Source organism: Pezoporus wallicus, unplaced genomic scaffold (genome assembly GCF_028554395.1).
Source record: "Pezoporus wallicus isolate ANWC-B61680 ecotype Strahan unplaced genomic scaffold, APGP_CSIRO_Pwel_v1 contig_8006, whole genome shotgun sequence".
Classification (NCBI taxonomy): domain Eukaryota; kingdom Metazoa; phylum Chordata; class Aves; order Psittaciformes; family Psittacidae; genus Pezoporus; species Pezoporus wallicus.
The window spans coordinates 64,192-80,989 of NW_026635487.1; the positions used below are offsets into that span (position 1 = coordinate 64,192).

General features: G+C 44.3%; 1 protein-coding gene across 1 annotated transcript; it reads left to right on the forward strand.

The window, feature by feature from the left end:
- Positions 1-555: 555 nt before the first annotated feature.
- On the forward strand, positions 556-15,217 carry EXOSC10 (exosome component 10). Its single transcript, XM_057431420.1, has 25 exons — positions 556-764; positions 1,471-1,607; positions 2,065-2,188; positions 2,755-2,859; positions 3,183-3,348; positions 4,088-4,199; positions 4,478-4,553; positions 4,683-4,793; positions 5,081-5,224; positions 5,549-5,739; positions 6,444-6,600; positions 7,260-7,408; positions 7,701-7,751; positions 8,390-8,501; positions 9,158-9,199; positions 9,722-9,800; positions 9,980-10,101; positions 10,410-10,502; positions 11,087-11,161; positions 11,607-11,694; positions 11,925-11,998; positions 12,538-12,712; positions 13,181-13,242; positions 14,413-14,486; positions 15,047-15,217. Exons 1-25 carry the CDS (start codon positions 594-596, stop codon positions 15,075-15,077), a joined length of 2,721 nt encoding a protein of 906 aa, XP_057287403.1. The 5' UTR covers positions 556-593; the 3' UTR covers positions 15,078-15,217.
- The last annotated feature ends 1,581 nt before the right edge of the window (positions 15,218-16,798 follow it).

Genomic DNA, 16,798 nt, shown 5'->3' on the forward strand with positions numbered 1-16,798 from the left:
TTTCTGCATCAGTTCAGGTGATTGGCTATGTTTCCCTTCTGCTAGCAGCTGGAAGCAAAACTCCCAAGACTGAATGATGTCTGTCGCTTGCGTAAGAGAAACTTGACCATAGATCCCTTACATTTTAGTTTCCAGCAGATGTGATGTCATCTGTCCGGTAAGAACATCAGCTTCTTGGTCTCAGGGTCACAGCCGCAGCTCAAGGGATAGCGTGGGCTGTGTCACTGCCCTGGCTGGGGTTCTTGGGGCTTCACCAGCCACTTGTGCTGGTGCTATACCCCAAAGAATGGGACAGGGGGAGGTGGTAACGTCCTCAGCCCCTTTCCAGGCACATTGTGGCTGTTGTGGGGACTGCCCTGTGGGGAAACAGAGCCGGGGGTCTCTCCTTTGGTTAAGCCCTGAGGGGTGTCCCTGGGGGACCCCCATTTTTCCCCCCCAGGGGTCTATTCCTCTACGCCGCCTGGGGGCGCCAGAGGGCAGCCCTGGCGCCCCTTACCCCCACCTCCCCGGCTTGCGTTTCCGCTCCCGGCCCCGCCCCTCGGCGTCCTCTTTCTCGCGAGAGCTCGTGAGCGTCGCTTGGCTGCGGGAGCAACATGGCGGCGGCCAGCGGCGAGGGCTGCAGCAGCGACGCGGAAGCGGGCCCGTCGTGGTGGGACGGGCGCAGCAGCCTGTCGGAGCGGGCCGCGGCCACGGAGAAGAGCAGCGCTCCGGAGCCAGCAGCGCCAGTGCCGTTTGATATCGGCAACACCGAAGCCTTCGTTAAGGTGCGTGGCCCAGGGGAGGCAGCTGGGCGGGTGCTGTGCACTACCGCTGCCGGCGAGGCGTGCGTGGCCCGGGGCATGCCGGGAGCTGTGGTTCTCCCCTCAGGGGGCTGCCCGTAGAGCCCCCGCTTGACGAGATGGCAGCCCTGAGGAGATGCGGGGCAAGGCGGGTGCGGCCCAAGCCTAAGGTACCTTGGGCTGTTCCTGCCCCGAGCTCGGGCCTTTTGCGCTGGGTCCGGCTTTGTGAGCGCCCCGGGTCGGTTTTTGCTGCCTCCATGAGATGCAGAGGAGTCAGGGCCGTTCCTGGGCCAAGGCCTTGAATAACAGATCTCAGCATCAGCTGCCTTGTGTTTAACCTGTGCGAGCTGCTGCTTCCAAGGGAGGGAGCGCCAGGCCGTTCTCAAGCAGGAAGCGTGTTGGTTTTGTTGTTTGGTGGGGGTTTTTTTTGTGTTAATAAAGTAATTTTCTGCATCCCTGCTTTCTAGACTGAGTTTTGTTTTGTTATTGGATTTTCATCATTTTATAGGCCCCTAAATAGACAATGTGAACTAAATTACTGTAAAAATCCCGTTGAAAGGCCCTGTGATACTATATAGGAGAACCGCGCAGTTCAGAGAAGCTAGGCAAAATATGTCTGCCAAATAGTTTCCTGGGTAAACAGAAAAACAAAGTACCTAAAAGATGCTAATAACGTGGTGTTCTTGCACAGTATGCTCTTGGCACAATGGTAGAGTCAACAAAGGCGTCTAACGGGCTTCCTCAGCCCGGCGATGAGTACGACTTCTACCGATGCTTCTCTGGCTTCCGGGCGTACTGTGAAATGCAGAGCGACCGTCTCCTCGACTGGTAAGGATGCTTCTGTGTCTCTGGGCCGTTGCTAACAGCTTCCAATCCAAAACAGAAGGTAGCACCCTTCTTTAGAGACTCTAGACTTCTTGTAGATGGTAGGATGGCTTCTTGTACACACCTGATTTTAGCTACTTTTCTAGCACTGGAAAGTTTAAGAAACAAGGTTAAAGAGGGCCTTTTGTAATGATTTTGATAAGGAGCTGTGCAGGGAGCAGAGGCAGATATAAAACACATTGGGCTATCTGTTTTAAAAGTCACATGGTTCCTAAGAAATTAATTCTAACACTTAATGCTGTACAGGAGTGTCTTCACTGCTCATGCAATGTTATCTATAAGTACTACATTTGGTTTATTTTCACATCTTGAAGATTTACAAAGTTGAAGGGAATTGGATGGTTTAGTGTTCACCATGCCTGCTTTCAGACTTTTAATAGCTGTGCTGTTCTCTTGCAAGCATGACGAGGGTGATGCAGTACTACGGCTGCAGGAGCCACATGAAAGATCGCAGCAAAGTGACAGACCTGGAAGATAAATTTGACATTTTGGTGGATGCCAACGATGCCATTCTGGAAAGAGTGGTAAGCAAATTATTTCTGCTTGTTGCTGTTACAAACTGCTCAGTTACCACAAGTTCTTTGTTCCTTGCAGGAATGTCAGTGGTAGTGCATTCGTAGTTACATTTAGTGTTTCCTCAGTCTGGTGGGTTTCTTTTTAATCCATGGGCTAGGTCAGTGGTCACAGCAGCTGAGGCAGATGGGTTATGGCCCAAAAGGAAGAAAATAATAGGCTTCATTGAGAATAGGTCAGTGTTTGGACTCTGTGATCTTAAAGGTCTTTTTCAACCTAAGTGATTCTGTGAGTCTGTGATTCTGTGTGACTTGTTAGGAAATTAATACAGTCTGGCATAAAGCCCCACAACCTGAGAACAGGTCTGTAAATTCATACTGCTGCTTCTCTGAGGAAATTTTTCCTAACCCTGATGTTCAACGTATTCATCCCACATTTGTCTGTCTCATGTTGCACAGAATTCAGGGGAAATGGCTGTGGAAATACCTATCTGTGTGACTTTATTCAGTCTCGATGAAGTGGCTGAGCTTGGTAATTTAACAGGGTTTGTTTTTCACCTTGCTTTCCTGGAATTTAGAGTATTTTACTGGATGAAGCATCAGGAGTGAACAGAAACCAGCAGCCAGTTCTCCCTGCTGGGTTGCAGCCCCCACAGACAATTGTTTCCAGCTGGAACCGCAAGGTGAGGCCTCTGCATTCCATGTCATGTGTTACCATAGCTTTTTTGCCAGCCTTGGCACTATTGGTTTCTGAATTGAGTGAATTGAGTTAAATGTTTTGTCACAGTTTTTTACACATCCTAACTCCCTCTTTTTTTGCTTTTCCTATTTATTCAAACTTGATTCTGGAGTCTGTGTGCTTTCAATTGCCATTTCAGTTGGGTGACTGTTTTGAGTTTGGAATATAACTTTATTCTTCTGAATATTGGGTCAGGCTGAGTAGAAGAAACTCTGAATATCTCTTAAATCATGTGAGTTTTACCTGTGGTTACCTTCGCTTAAACAGGCAGGAGAATCCCACAAGAGAAATCAGACTGAAACTTTCCGACTGCTTCATGCCAAGAATATCTCTCGACCACAGCTTAAATTTCGGGAAAAGATTGACAATTCCAACACTCCTTTTGTCCCTAAACTTTTTGTCAAGCCAAACGCTTTGAAACCTTTGCCTGAAGGTAAGGGAGTTATTTTTTGTTGGGTGACTTACTGAGAGTATTTGACACAAATCGGTCCTCACAGTCTAAAGGAGAAAGCATTGACAACAGGTAACAGGAGGAGATACTGACCATTTTGGTGTAGTAAGCTCTGTGACTGTTGTTCACATACATACAATGTAAGGATAGCTTGGGATACAGCATCTTCTTGTTGGTATACAGTAAATAATCTGTTCCAAGCAGATATAGTGAGTTCTCTTTACCACCATTGGTACATGATGAGAGTCACTCAGGCACTAGAAGTGGTCTTAATTAGTCTAGTTGGCTCAACAGATACTTATTCCTAATTAGTTAGGAGCACCAGATCTGTGGTTAGACCTACCTTTGGTTTGAATGCTTTATCAAAGCTACCAGCGATTGTTCTTCTACTGCTGGTGATTCATCCTTTGTCTGCACTGATGCAGTTGTAGTTTTAGAAACTGGGAATGACTGAAAGATTTTTCTATCTCCTTCTAAGCTCTTGAGCAGAACCACCTTGTGTCTTCCTTGACAACAGCCTGGTAAAACCTAGTAACTGAGTTGTCATTAGAGATGCAGACAGAAATCTTACTGAGAGCAAAAGCTGCAGGTCTAAATTGTTAACAATTTTGATACTTTAGGATTTTAATAGGACCTTGTGGTGGGTGGAGGGGAGAGAGTAGTAGGCTGGGAGCATGTTATATGTGGGATCCAGTCCAGTTGTTCCATATTGGTTGTTCAGCCCTCACAAAAAGTGGACGGGAACGAAAGGAGCGCCCTGAGGACTTGGATGTGCCACCTGCTTTGGCAGACTTCATACACCAGCAGAGGACCCAGCAAACTGAGCAAGACATGTAAGACATTAAACTGACAGCAAGGTGCTTGGAGTACCACTGGTGAACATGCATTTGTATGGTCCCATTGTGCCAATGCTCTTCATGTGTGACAGCTCTGCATGTGTTTTGTGTCCTCACACTATGTTGGGTGTGATTTGTTTTAGACATCTGCAGTTACTTTAAACCTGTGCTTAATCAGAGACACAATTTCTGCTCTGTAGGGAAACTGCCATAGCTCTCAGAGTCTCTGTGTTCTGAGATGACTGAAATTTAGTCTGTTTTCCTAATTTCCACAGGTTTGCTCACCCTTACCAGTATGAACTGGAGCAGTTTTCTCCACCAGATGGAGTTCTTCAGAAACCAGAACCCCAGGTTGGTACCCACGTTAATTTAAGCTTACAGCAGATGTAGTCACCATACTCAGTGAAATACAGAATTGAGGGTGGGGGTCAGGGGTGGAATTGACAGAGGACACACTGTGCCTAATATTTGCTCTGCCAGATGTACAGGCCCATCAAGGAAACACCCTGTCATTTTATCACCACACTGGATGAACTGGTAGAACTGAATGAAAAGCTTACGAACTGTAAAGAGTTTGCCCTGGATTTGGAGGTAATCAGACTGTCTTTTCTGTTTAAAAGTTACATGTGTACTGTTAGTACCCAGGAGACCATTATATTCTTCTGGTCTGTTTTGTAGGCTTCTCTTTCTTCTGCTTTTTGTACTTCCTGACATCAAAGACAGTTCATGACCTGTCAGATATTATCTATAAGGTAGAATTAAACCATGTCAGTATTATGTGTTTTCCAATGGTTGTACTGGCTGCATACTTCATACTGAATTTGGTGGTATTACTTCTGTAACTGGTCTTAGCATACATCTCTCTCCCATGTTTTCAGCACCATTCCTACAGGAGCTTCCTGGGCCTGACATGTCTGATGCAGATTTCCACCCGAACAGAGGACTTCATTATTGACGTACTGGAATTGCGCAGCGACATGTACATTCTCAACGAGACCTTTACAGACCCTGCCATTGTGAAGGTCAGCTGCCAAATTCACCAATTTACCACCAGAATTCTTCTTTTTGTTTGGTTTTCTTTCCCTTAGTTGAAGTTGTACTATAGTTAAAAGCACACTTTGTGCTCTGTCATGGTCACTTGGCTCTGCTTTCATTTTATTTGTTTATGTGCCTGTTTCTGTGATGTAAGTGTGGAGTTACTTGCACTAATTTAGCAGTTTTACACTTAACAGTGAAGGACAGAGGGAAAAGAAATCTGGTCCTGGACACATCACTATGAAACCACAGCAGCCAGCCCTGAGCACAAATGTTCTTCATATCATTCTCAATTTGGTTTGCCTTTCAAGGTCCTTCATGGTGCTGATTCAGATGTGGAATGGCTGCAAAAAGACTTTGGTCTGTACTTGGTGAACATGTTTGATACTCACCAAGCTGCTCGGCTCCTCAATCTTGGCAAGAATTCTTTGGACCACTTGCTAAAGGTGTATTGCAATGTAGATGCTGACAAGCAGTACCAGCTGGCTGACTGGAGGATACGGTAAAAACTGACCCCTTAAATGGGCTGGAGCTGCAAGGTAGCACTTATCCTTTTTTGTACTGTTATAGCAGGAGCATGTTTCTAGTTGCAAGCCCCATAGTTGTAGGTTGGTCTCAAAATTAACGAGCACAGCATTTAGCTGGCTGTGCTGTAAGTTCTTCTATGACTGTTACATTTTCCCATGTTTCTTTACAAAATGAGTTCTCTTGGGAAAATGAAGGAAGATTAAGTTATCAAAAGCTCCTGGATTCTTAGGAACAACACTTAACCACTGCAGCATTGTAGAGAAAGTCAGTATTTGCTCTTCTAGAGCCCCCACTAAAATGTAAAGTCACCCTCACATTATGCTGTTGGAGCAATGAACTTGGCTATACACATGGACCCTGCACACCACAGAGGTCCCAGGTCTGCTTTATGTAGGCTCTGCAGAGGGGAAAGAGTTAGACAAATACCATAGCAAGCAGTTCTGCCATCTCAGCTGCATGACAGTCTTGCTCTCTGGCCTGTGACGCCATCTGGATTGGGAAGTGCACAGGTTGTTACTGCTGTTGCCCAACAAATCCTTCAGTAAGGAAACAGAAGGATTTCCATATTAGTTTTCGGTGTGTTTTATGTGCAGTTTGCCCTGATATGTTTAGTAAGAGGAAGTGACGGCTTGGTTGGGCGGTGGCAATGTATTAGTGTAATTTTGGCTCTTTTTCTAGCCCTCTGCCAGAAGAGATGTTGCAGTATGCCCGTGATGACACTCACTACTTGCTCTACATCTATGATAAAGTGAGGGAGGCGCTGTGGGAGAAAGGGAACGAGCTACCCACTCAGCTGGAGATCGTGTGGCAACGCAGCAAGGACATCTGCCTGAAGGTAAAGCTTCTCCTGCTTGAATTGCCTGGATCAGAGTATGGGCTTAATAGGACAGAAAGTCCTTTGCCTGTTCTACATCTGTTGCTAGACATAGGTTTTTTTTTTTCTCTTTGTGTGTCTGAAAACAGCTGTATAAACTCTTAACTCCATTGTGTGCACCTGTTTCACTAGTTAAAATCCTTGGATTCAGCTGCCTTCTTGCTGGTTTTTGAATGCTAGCTCTCCTTGGCCTCCTGATGCTTTCAGGTGTGCTTTTCCAAGAGAGATGTTACATTTCCAGTTCTGCTGGATGTTCCTAGAAGTTCAAAGCCTAGCTGGAGTTGCACTAGGAAATAATTACATTGTGCCGGTGGAAAATACTATCTATGAAAGCAGGCCTCATCTACTGTAGTAAAGCTTGAAGATACTGTACATCTAAAGTTGCTCCTGGAGTTTGTGAGGCTGGTTTTCCTGTAAAAATGGATGAGATGTATGTTTTTCAGGGACAGGCTCCCACCAAAGCTTAGGGCAAAAGGTCCAAGACACACTGTACCTGAGTTGATTCAGTCTCCATATGTCCATATGAGATTCTATCTGTCTCAGTGAAGCAATGCAAACTAGAAAGCACAAATCTGATTCTGATCATGAGTGTTTCGTTTTGTTTTTTTTTTCCGGTTCAGAAATACATCAAGCCCCTCTTTACAGATGAATCCTACCTTGAGCTCTACAGGAGGCAGAAAAAACATCTCAACACACAGCAGCTATCAGCATTTAGGTTGCTGTTTGCATGGAGAGACAAGACAGCACGTCAAGAGGATGAGAGTACGGGGTAGGAAGGCTTTTCTTAGTCGCTGGCTTAATACTTTAGTGAGTTTCTTGTATTGTGCCCCTCCTGCACCCAAGGTGGAACTACTTTGTTACCTGTAGAAATTGGTGTACTACCTCAGGCTGCTTTTTACACACAAGTCCTGTTATGTTAGCAGGATCTAGATCAGTTAATTTCTGTTTAAGTGATTCCGTCTTTTCAGACCTTGCAATTGGGGCAGACTTGTGCACTTTGAAGGTATTTTTTAAGAGCTTTTAACTTTCTGTTCCATTCACACTGCCTCTTTGTGTTGTAGATACGTGCTACCTAATCACATGCTATCGAAGATAGCAGAGGAGCTGCCCAAGTAAGTTCTGTTCATCCTTGAGTCTCATTTGATTTTTAATGTCCAACAAGTCATTTTCCTGGTGTGTGATTACTTCTGCAGTTGATCCCTTCCTTCCAGCTGTCAATACTGCTTTCTCTATAGTTGTTCAGTTTGGGAGAGAAATAAATAGCAGTTCTTAATACAGGCTTCTTCTGGGATACATCTCTCTCTTTTTGATTTTATTCCACTAATAAAACACATTCCTTTGTCACATGTTCCCTCTGAGGTTCCTACAGTATTACAGAGCAAGAGAAGGAAGAGTTCCCCCGTAACATGTGTTTGGGTCTTTCTCAGTTCCTAAATGGATTGGGGGGAGTGCAAGGGGCAGACCCCTTAAAACACCCAATTTATACATTTTCCTCAAACATTTGCCACTCACCATCTAACATCCATACGTGTGAATAATAAAAATGCATGAATTGGTGATTTCTCCTTATCGCAAACCTGGAACAAAAGATCTTTTTTATCATGGAGAATAAACCCTGACAGATTAATCTGACTGGTGTTACTCTGTCCCAGTCAGGACCATGGTTATATCTGGTTGCATGTCCTTTGAATACAAATGCCTAATGTATTGGCCATAAATACAGCGCACTGAACTTTCCTCATCTCTTTAGAGAACCCCAGGGCATCATTGCTTGCTGTAATCCAGTCCCACCACTAGTTCGCCAGCAGATTAATGAATTGCATCTCCTCATTCAGCAGGCCCGGGAGATGCCTCTTCTCAAGGTAGGAGTAGCTTGTACCACACAAGAGACTCATTTCTTGCCTTCCCTAAGCCAGGGAATGGAGCTAAATGGTGACCTGTGATGCTATGTATGCTGAAGTTTGCTTTTTGAACACTGTGAATATGGTGTTCTGTAGTACAGCAGAAAGATATATTGCAACTTTTTGCCTGTCTCTACTTGTTGTTTACTGGCTTACACAGAGCATAGTTTCCTGGAGAATTAGAGCAGTGAAAGAACAGACACTACTTGGACACAGTGCAGTTATACTGCACATCATGTTTGCCTGCGCGAGGAAGAAGTGGACCTTGTGGAATTTGTTGATCATGTAAATGGATTCATAAATCTTTTATAGCTATGGTGAAGCAAAAACAAAACTCCTAGGTGTGAGAGGTTCATTAGTTAAAATACAGCATCAGCATGTTGATATTAATACAGTCTTTCTCCTTCAGTTGAGCAAAACTATTTGTGAGCATGTATTTGTCCTTTCTGTGGGAGGCATTTAAATGTATCCATGTGCAAACCCTACAGGAGAAGAATTAAAAACGTCATTTTATTAACCTGCTAGCTTGTAACGAATGTGTTGAAAGTGCTGATAAGATGGCCAGAAGAAATAAGGCAGGTGCATTTAAGTGTCTTTATCTTTCTTTCCCATTCTAGTCGGAGGTGACCAAGAGGAGAGCACCTCCACCCGTCCCTGAGGTACTGTTTGCATAATATTTGTTACCTAATGTCTTAAAGCCTTAAACTCAGACAAATGCAGCAGAATTCTAGCTTCTAGAAAGTGGTTTATTCTCATCCATTTTACATGTCTCTCCACTTTAGCTTGTTACTTCTCTGTGCTATGCCCATAACATTACTAGCTGTAAATTGGTATTTTACAAACCATCATAACAGCAGCACTTAAGGCTTCATCAGCAAACACTGCAGCTGCTGGACAGTTTCATGTGTGTTAGTCTATATTGACTGATCTGTAAGAAGAGATGGGTTCCTAAGGCTGTGACTCATTTACTGTCCTTGTGTGTGTGAAGTAAAGCATTTCTCTGTGTGTTTGCACAGATAGCATTTTGATGCCAGATGCAGTGCGCTCAGCTATATTAAGAATATTCAGTCTCTGAATTTCACCCCTTTAGTTGAATTTTCATTAAAGTATCTGCAATATGTGGAAACATTCACAGATTTATAGAGTAACGTATTAATGCTGTCTGTGATTTGAATCTGCAGAAGCCAGAGAATCCCTTCTTTGGACCACATGACAGGTCCCGGAATCCTGTGAATGCTCTTCGGAACATCTCTACCTTGGGTAATTTGGACTTAACCTGAAAACTGTGCCCATAATGATACAATGTGGCTTTGGCACGGGGAAATAAGCAGCCCTGAAGAAACTTGCAGTGAAATCCCATTACACAAAAGAGCAGTAAAATATATATGTGTGTGTGTGTGTAATGTATCTAATAAAAAAATTGTCTCCTTTTCATGTAGAGCCTGCACCAGTTTTGGAACGTAGTTGCCTCTTTTCAGACGACGAGAACACAACAGATCTTGAGGGTGTTCAGCCAGAGTCAACATGTCTTTTTGCTACTGCCACTCTCAGCATATTCAGTGTAAGCAACATGTTTGATAGTGTCAGGTTTTAAGTAGTAGAAAACATACTTAATAATCTGATAAAACTGTGTGAAAGACAGCATGGCAAGAAATACTAAGGTGGGACACGCACGGAAATGATATTGGCTTCCTGTCAGGCATATGGTATAATGAAGACAACTAGGTTAGGAGGCCAGCAAGGTAATTACATCTGTCTTGGAGGATCATTGCCATCAGTGGAGCTTCAGACAGAGGGAGAGATGCCATGCATGAATCAGCAGTAGCAAACCCAACAAAACAGTAATATTTCTTCCCTTTTCTTTTTTAGGAATGTGATAAAGATGAAGGAAACAAGACTTTAACCACTGCACAGCAGAAAGCTCAGCGTATAATGGAATCCTTTGAAAACCCGTTTAGAATGGTAAAAGCTCCCAGCACCTATTTGTTCCAGGCGTATCTGAAAGAGCTGGATACAGCATCGGCTGCTGCTCTTGCTGGAATCGAGAGATTGTCCTTCTTGCAAAGCTCACATGTGTGGACTTGTTTTCAAAACACACTGGAATGCCTCTTAGATATATGTCTTTCTACATAGTAAACAGGCCTTCCACTGGGGTTTTTTAAACGAGTTTGAGGGTTTTTTAATTTGCATCCCATTTTGATCTCTCCTTTTTGGCTAGAGGTAGTGAGCTGGTGTTACTCTTGTAGTGAATCAGCAGAACAATAGAATACTTTGTTACAGATTTGGAGTAGCAAATGACTAGGAAATAATACCAAAACAACTCCTTTGGGTGTGTGGTTTGGGTTTGGGGTTTTTGTGTTTGTTTTTACTTGAACGTTTCTCTTGGCCGTAGCTGTGCTAACCCTTCTTTTTCCACATTCTGTTCTAGCTGTACAGTGCTTCTTAAATAGCAACTTTCTGATTTGGATCATTTTAAGTAGCATTTTAAGAGATGAGCTGAGTGCCGTGTGATGTGCTTAAAGCAAAATGGTTTTCCCTCCCTACAGTTCCTACCTCCAGAAGAGAATAATGCCCATGTGTCACAGTCTGCAAAGTTTGACCCGTCATCAAAGATTTATGAAGTAAGACTTGTGCTAAAATTTCCTGCCAAGTAGTACAAAAGAATGAAATAAGTAGATGATTTTCCTCTGGGAACCTCAGCAGTAGAGATTTTTCTCGTTTAATTCTTCACAGAAGATTTGAGAAACTTGAGTTGTCTCTGTATCTGTAGTTCATTTTTTCTGCAGCATTCGTATCCTTTGAAGAACCAGGGATTTGGGACATCCCACTGTATATTCCCTGTCTGTCAAAGCTACAAACTACTACTGAAGATGGCATGTTTGTAGCTCAGAACTTTTAAAGCACATGGGTTTCTTTACCTGGTGCAGCACATCTTAATCTCTTTTCAGTGCAATTTGATCTTTTATACTCTTAATGAAGATCAGCATGTGGTAGCAAGTTTATAAACTCCCTTTTGCCATAGAACTTCAAGCAAGAGTGATCCCAGGTAATGTTTTTTCATTGCAGATCAGCAATCAGTGGAAGCTGATGACTCAGTCACGGGTACAGAAGGAGTCCAAGGATGAAGCAAAGAAGAAGGCAGCCCAGCAGTCAGGTGCAGCCATTCTTCCCTTCCTCAGTGTGTTGGCTGTGCTTTTCCCAAAGCACATCAGTTGTTTCCCAGTGACAGGAAAACCTTAGATGACGGGTTGCCTGATGGATGAGATTATTTGACAAAGATTGTACTCTGTTTAGTTTGAGATTTGCTACAAGCTGGTTTGCTTTTTCTAAGCTCCTAGCAAACTTACTCCTGCTTTTTACAGTAATGCTTGTTTGTTTCCACAGCTGCTCGTGAGCAGGCACAGAAGGCATATAAAGAGGAAACAGAAACCATCACGTCTGTTCGTCAGCAAGCTATGGTATGTCATTGAATTCCCTGCTTCCAGCCTTTGCCCCTCTTGACCTTTATTGCATAGTTCAGAATGCAACCCTGAGCCCAAAAACTCTGAAATACTGAATGGCAGTCTTCTGATAGTGGGCTTGCTGTGGTTCTGCCGTGTATGTAGCAGCAGGCCCCTGGCAACTGTGCTGAGCAAATCTTCACATCCTTCCATATCTTCTGTAGGGGATGTTTCCCACTGCTGCACCTCTCTGCTCCTCACTTGCCTGAGTTCCCCCAAATCTGCCTATGGGCCCACAGCAGATTTCATCCTGTCACTATCCTGTGAAATGACAACTTGGCTTTTCCCCTGAAAAGCCCCTGCTGTGAGGGGAAAGAAAACAAAGCAGTTTAGGCCCAAGGAAGAACACAGTGCTGTCTAGTTGCACTATTATTACCACAGAGACTTGGGTCCGTTGGACAGTTCATCTGCATGCTGGTGCTCATGCCTACACAGAGATGTCTCATTCTGTTCTCCTAAACTTGTCCTTCTTTCTGTTCCATGGGTTGCTTTCACAGGAGGAGCAAGCTAGTAAGAAGAGGGAGAGAGAGACAGTTGCAGGTGAAACGGGAGCAGAGTTGCCAAAACAGGAGAGGAAACGGCCAAAAGCCTCCCAGCAACCAGAGGAGCTGGAAGCACCCAAGCAGTTTACCCCCTTTGATTACAGCAAGTCCAACTTCAAAGTGTTTGCGGGTAAGATCTGGATCTCTTGCTAGTGTGCTGCAGGCTGTGGGAAATGTTGCCAGCTGAGCCCTGAGAAGGCTCTGTGTGTGTGGATGTAGGTGCCAAGGCAGTACAAGCTGTCATAATGCACCTACCTTACAGTGGGGAAATACTGAAAGAAATTAACTTGAGGAATGTAGAGTTTAGCACTGCTTTTCTAATTTGGAAACAAAATCCTGAAACCATTGGCCATGGGGATTATGGAGTCAGATTTTGCTGCTTTTCTCTGTTTAATTGGACCTCAGGAACTAGGATGCAAAGATGGGACTCCTGTGTAACAAGTATCCTTGCAAAAGCATCTCCTGCCTCTGAGAGACTGTTCCGGCTTTTAGAGTGTGGGAAACTGCAATGAAACCTCCTTATCATTATAGGAACACTGTGGAATGAGCTGTTCTTTATGGAACACTTTAGTGACAGCTCCTCTCCTCTCTCCCTTAGGAAGCAGCAAGTCGAAGCAGTCGCCACAATTTGATCCTGCCAAGCAAACTTATGTGGGCAAGGTAGGGGCATGTCATGAAAGAAGGAACAGAAATGGTGGTGATAGCATGTACCCAGCTAGGGAAGGCAGATCACTTCCTGGATCTGCAGGATGTTCCCTAACAGCACTTAGTACTGAGGTGCAACTTCCAGTCAGAGGCTCATACTTTTTATTATAGCCTCTTTCCATCCAGGAAGAGCTTTCTTGGGACCCCTCAGACTCTCTACTTGTTTCCCACCTCTTCATATATTCACACCTACACCTCCATACATCACAGGCGTGACACTTGAACCACAAATTCCCAATAGCACATTCAAGGCACTCTCAAGAAAACTCAGTGCAGTTATTCCAGGCCATGCCAGCTCTGTGTTTTGCCCACGTTCTCCACCGGGTACTGTCATTAGGAAAACAGTCTCAGCTCGGAGAATTTTTACTTAATTTATTGCTAATTGAGACTGAGAGATTGAAGAGAAGAAGGAAAACCTGACCAGTCAAACACACAGGTAGGGAAACTTGTGATCAGCACAGGGCAGTTTTTGTATCATTACCCTCTCACCCTACCCCAGGTCCCCCCTGCAGACCTGGGTTACATAAAACCCCCCACATATACTCTGTGTAGTGCTCATGGCCTGACATCACTGGGCACTCAGGTGTGAAGTAAGAGGGTGCTTGTGCATTGAACTCATTGGGTGCCCAAGTGTTAAAGTTCTGACACTCATTTTCATGCATTTCAGCCTCTTTCCTGTGTGTTTAACTGGAGGGCAAATAGTACCAGGGAGCATCTTAGATATTCAATAAAAATCCTATTTCAGAAGCTGAACAAGTTTATGCCTGATACTGTAAAAAACAGTTTCCTGTGCAATCTCTTTGCTGTGTCAGTTGAAACTTGTTTCTGGGGGTGGGGGGAAAACAACCATCTGGTGAATTTGGGGCAGTCTGTACAGATCTTTCTGACTAGGTGGGTAAGATTTGTCATCGGTGGGGTGTTGTGCCTTGCATGTCGAGGTTAGTTAGACCAGTAGAACAGCACTTGCTCAGATGCTTTTAGTACATGCACATATAAAGAAGTCCTAAAGCATAAAGCTCAGTGTGAACTTGAAGGGACCTGACAGCACATGAATCTCATGGAATGTCCTGTATTTGGCAGGTAACTCACTGTGGTGCTGGTGTTTTCTGTTTGTTTTCTATGCAGAGATTTGCTGGAGCTAGCAAACATCCACATTCTGGAAACCGAAGCATGTCCTACCTGGCTGGGAAAGCTGATAGGTGTGTGTCAGCCTGCTCTGCTCTCATCAGTCCTGGAGTGTTTTCATGCCTGTGCCCTGGAGCTATGGGCAAAGCAGATATTGTGCTCTATTGCTGTGGGAGCTTATGTTTAATGGGAAGAGGTTGCATCACAGCTTGACATCAGTTTGGGGGGGGGGAAGATGGGGGAAAAATAGCTTTGTCAGGATTAATGCAATCAAACAACAACTCTGGGTGGAAGGTTTGAAAGGCTGAGGTTAAAGTTTGTGTTAATAGATGTGGGAGTTGCTTTCTTTGGCCACAAATATAAGTAAAGGTGGGGAGAGCATCTGGCTAGCTAGGGAGGGAGATAAATAACAGCACTGCCAGATAGGAACGTTCTTGTTCTGAATAGATACTCAATGTGTAGCTTACAAGGCTTGATCGTTGCGTTTTAGTCATTGAAGAGCAGCATTGGAGGGAGAAAGGTTGTGCCTGCATCATGACCCCTTCAATAGAATCATTGTAGCCTGTCACAGCTTTTCAGTCTTGAGTGCATTTAGAGCAAGAGTTAAAAGTCTTTCTGCAATTGTCTTTTGCAGGGGTTCCAGACACCACTGGCCGAAGAGATAGTCCCTGATCCAGGACCTCTGAGAGTTGCTGCTGAACAGAACAACATTCACCAGTGTTGTCACCACAAGAAACAAACACCAGTCATTGTGCAGTTTTTGTACAGAAACGTTTTAAACCCATTAAATCCCCATTCCTCCCCCCCCCCCCCCCCCAAAAAAAAAAGAAAAGAAGGAGGAACATCTTAACTGATGTAATTTTTATTGTATTCCTGTGGGGTTTTGTGTAATTATAGTCACAGTGTTGCTTTGTTTGTAATTTTGAAAGTTTACCCTGTGTTGTCAAATACAGTTTGGCTAAACTTGTCACTTCTTGGAGTTGCTTCAGATCTAAACCCAGCATGTCCGTGGAGTATGAGAGGAACCTCTTGGCATCTCTAAAGCCAGCACAAAAGTAGTAGAGAGATTCAGTAGATATGACTCGAACTCCACCAGCCTGGAGGAGGAAATGAGGCCAGAGTGTCTTATGTTAGACCTTGCTTACAAATTGGACTGCCAGCTCACCTCTTACAAGACAAGGTAATATGAAACATGAGTGTGTTTACCTGGCAGTGTTTGTGTCTTATTTTAAGCAAAGGGTTTATTTTAAGGAGAAAAATAAAGAGTTAGGGATCAGAGACCAGTGAGTTGCAGGGTGAAAGCAATAGCGTTAGGTAGAAGGCAGAAACACAGAGTGAAATATTGGTTTGGGGAAAGCCAGTGGGGTTCCTTGCTGCAATTGAGCACAACCTGTACTATACTGGATATTGGGAACAGTTCCTTCCCCAAAGGGTGGTCAGGCACTGGAACAGGCTGCTCAGGGCAGTGGTGGAATCACCATCCCTGGAAGTGTTCGAAAACATATAGATGAGGCCCTCAGTGCCATGGGTTAGTGGTGGCCTTGGCAGTGCTGGGGAATGGTTGGACTGGATGAGCTTAAAGGGCTTTTCCAACCTACTTGATTCTGTGATTCTGCTAACACTTCGAAGTTTTAAATACCTGCAGTGAGTTATCCTGAAGACTTTGTAGAAAGCGTATCAGCCCACAATGGGATGGATGTATGGATGACGGAGCTTAATGTAAATGCTGACAGCTGAAGGCTGGTAGTGCTGCTGTGCAAGAGGTAAGCAACATTACAGTTTAACAGGCGGGAGTGGAAGGGAAGGGCTGATGTGACTTTGCTTGAAGCCACATGAAATCAGTGACAGATTCTGCTCGTGGGATTACTGGTCATGGCACTGACCAACAGACCTTGCTCCCTTTCCCAAAGGCTTTGCCTTTACTCTGATTTCCTTTTCTAAGGATTTTCTGTTTCACACTCCCGTTTTGGCAATGATAGAACTTACTTCTCTTGACTGTTGGGTAGAGATAAAATCTTCCTTCTCCGTTCCTAACCTGCGGGCTTTATTTAACAAAGCCTGGGAGGAGGTTTGGGATTTTGTTTGTTTTCAATCTTTTCCCATATGTCTGTGGAGCAGGGAGCAGAAGGAACAGGGGAGGGTATCTTAGTGTGAACAGAGCCGACTGAGCCATGCTGTAATGATAGAGTCTCTTTCTGCCCATAAAATCTGCTTGCCTGGCTGAGTATTGGAGAATGGTTTTGAAAAGAGGCAGTTAAATAGCGATTGTGTGTAAATGCGTTTGCTGGGGCTGCCAGTACTCGTCAGCTTTAGCACTTACCATAGCTCTGTAACTTGAACAATTTAAGCCTTACCAAATCGGCCCATTATCTGCGGAGAGATTAAA

Coding starts and splice junctions, on each gene's coding strand:
- EXOSC10 (XM_057431420.1), top strand. CDS start 594: ATGGCGGCGGCCAGCGGCGAGGGCTGCAGCAGCGACGCGGAAGCGGGC. Junction 2,189..2,754: donor ATGCCATTCTGGAAAGAGTG/GTAAGCAAATTA, acceptor CCTGGAATTTAG/AGTATTTTACTGGATGAAGC. Junction 11,162..11,606: donor CGTCATCAAAGATTTATGAA/GTAAGACTTGTG, acceptor TTTTCATTGCAG/ATCAGCAATCAGTGGAAGCT.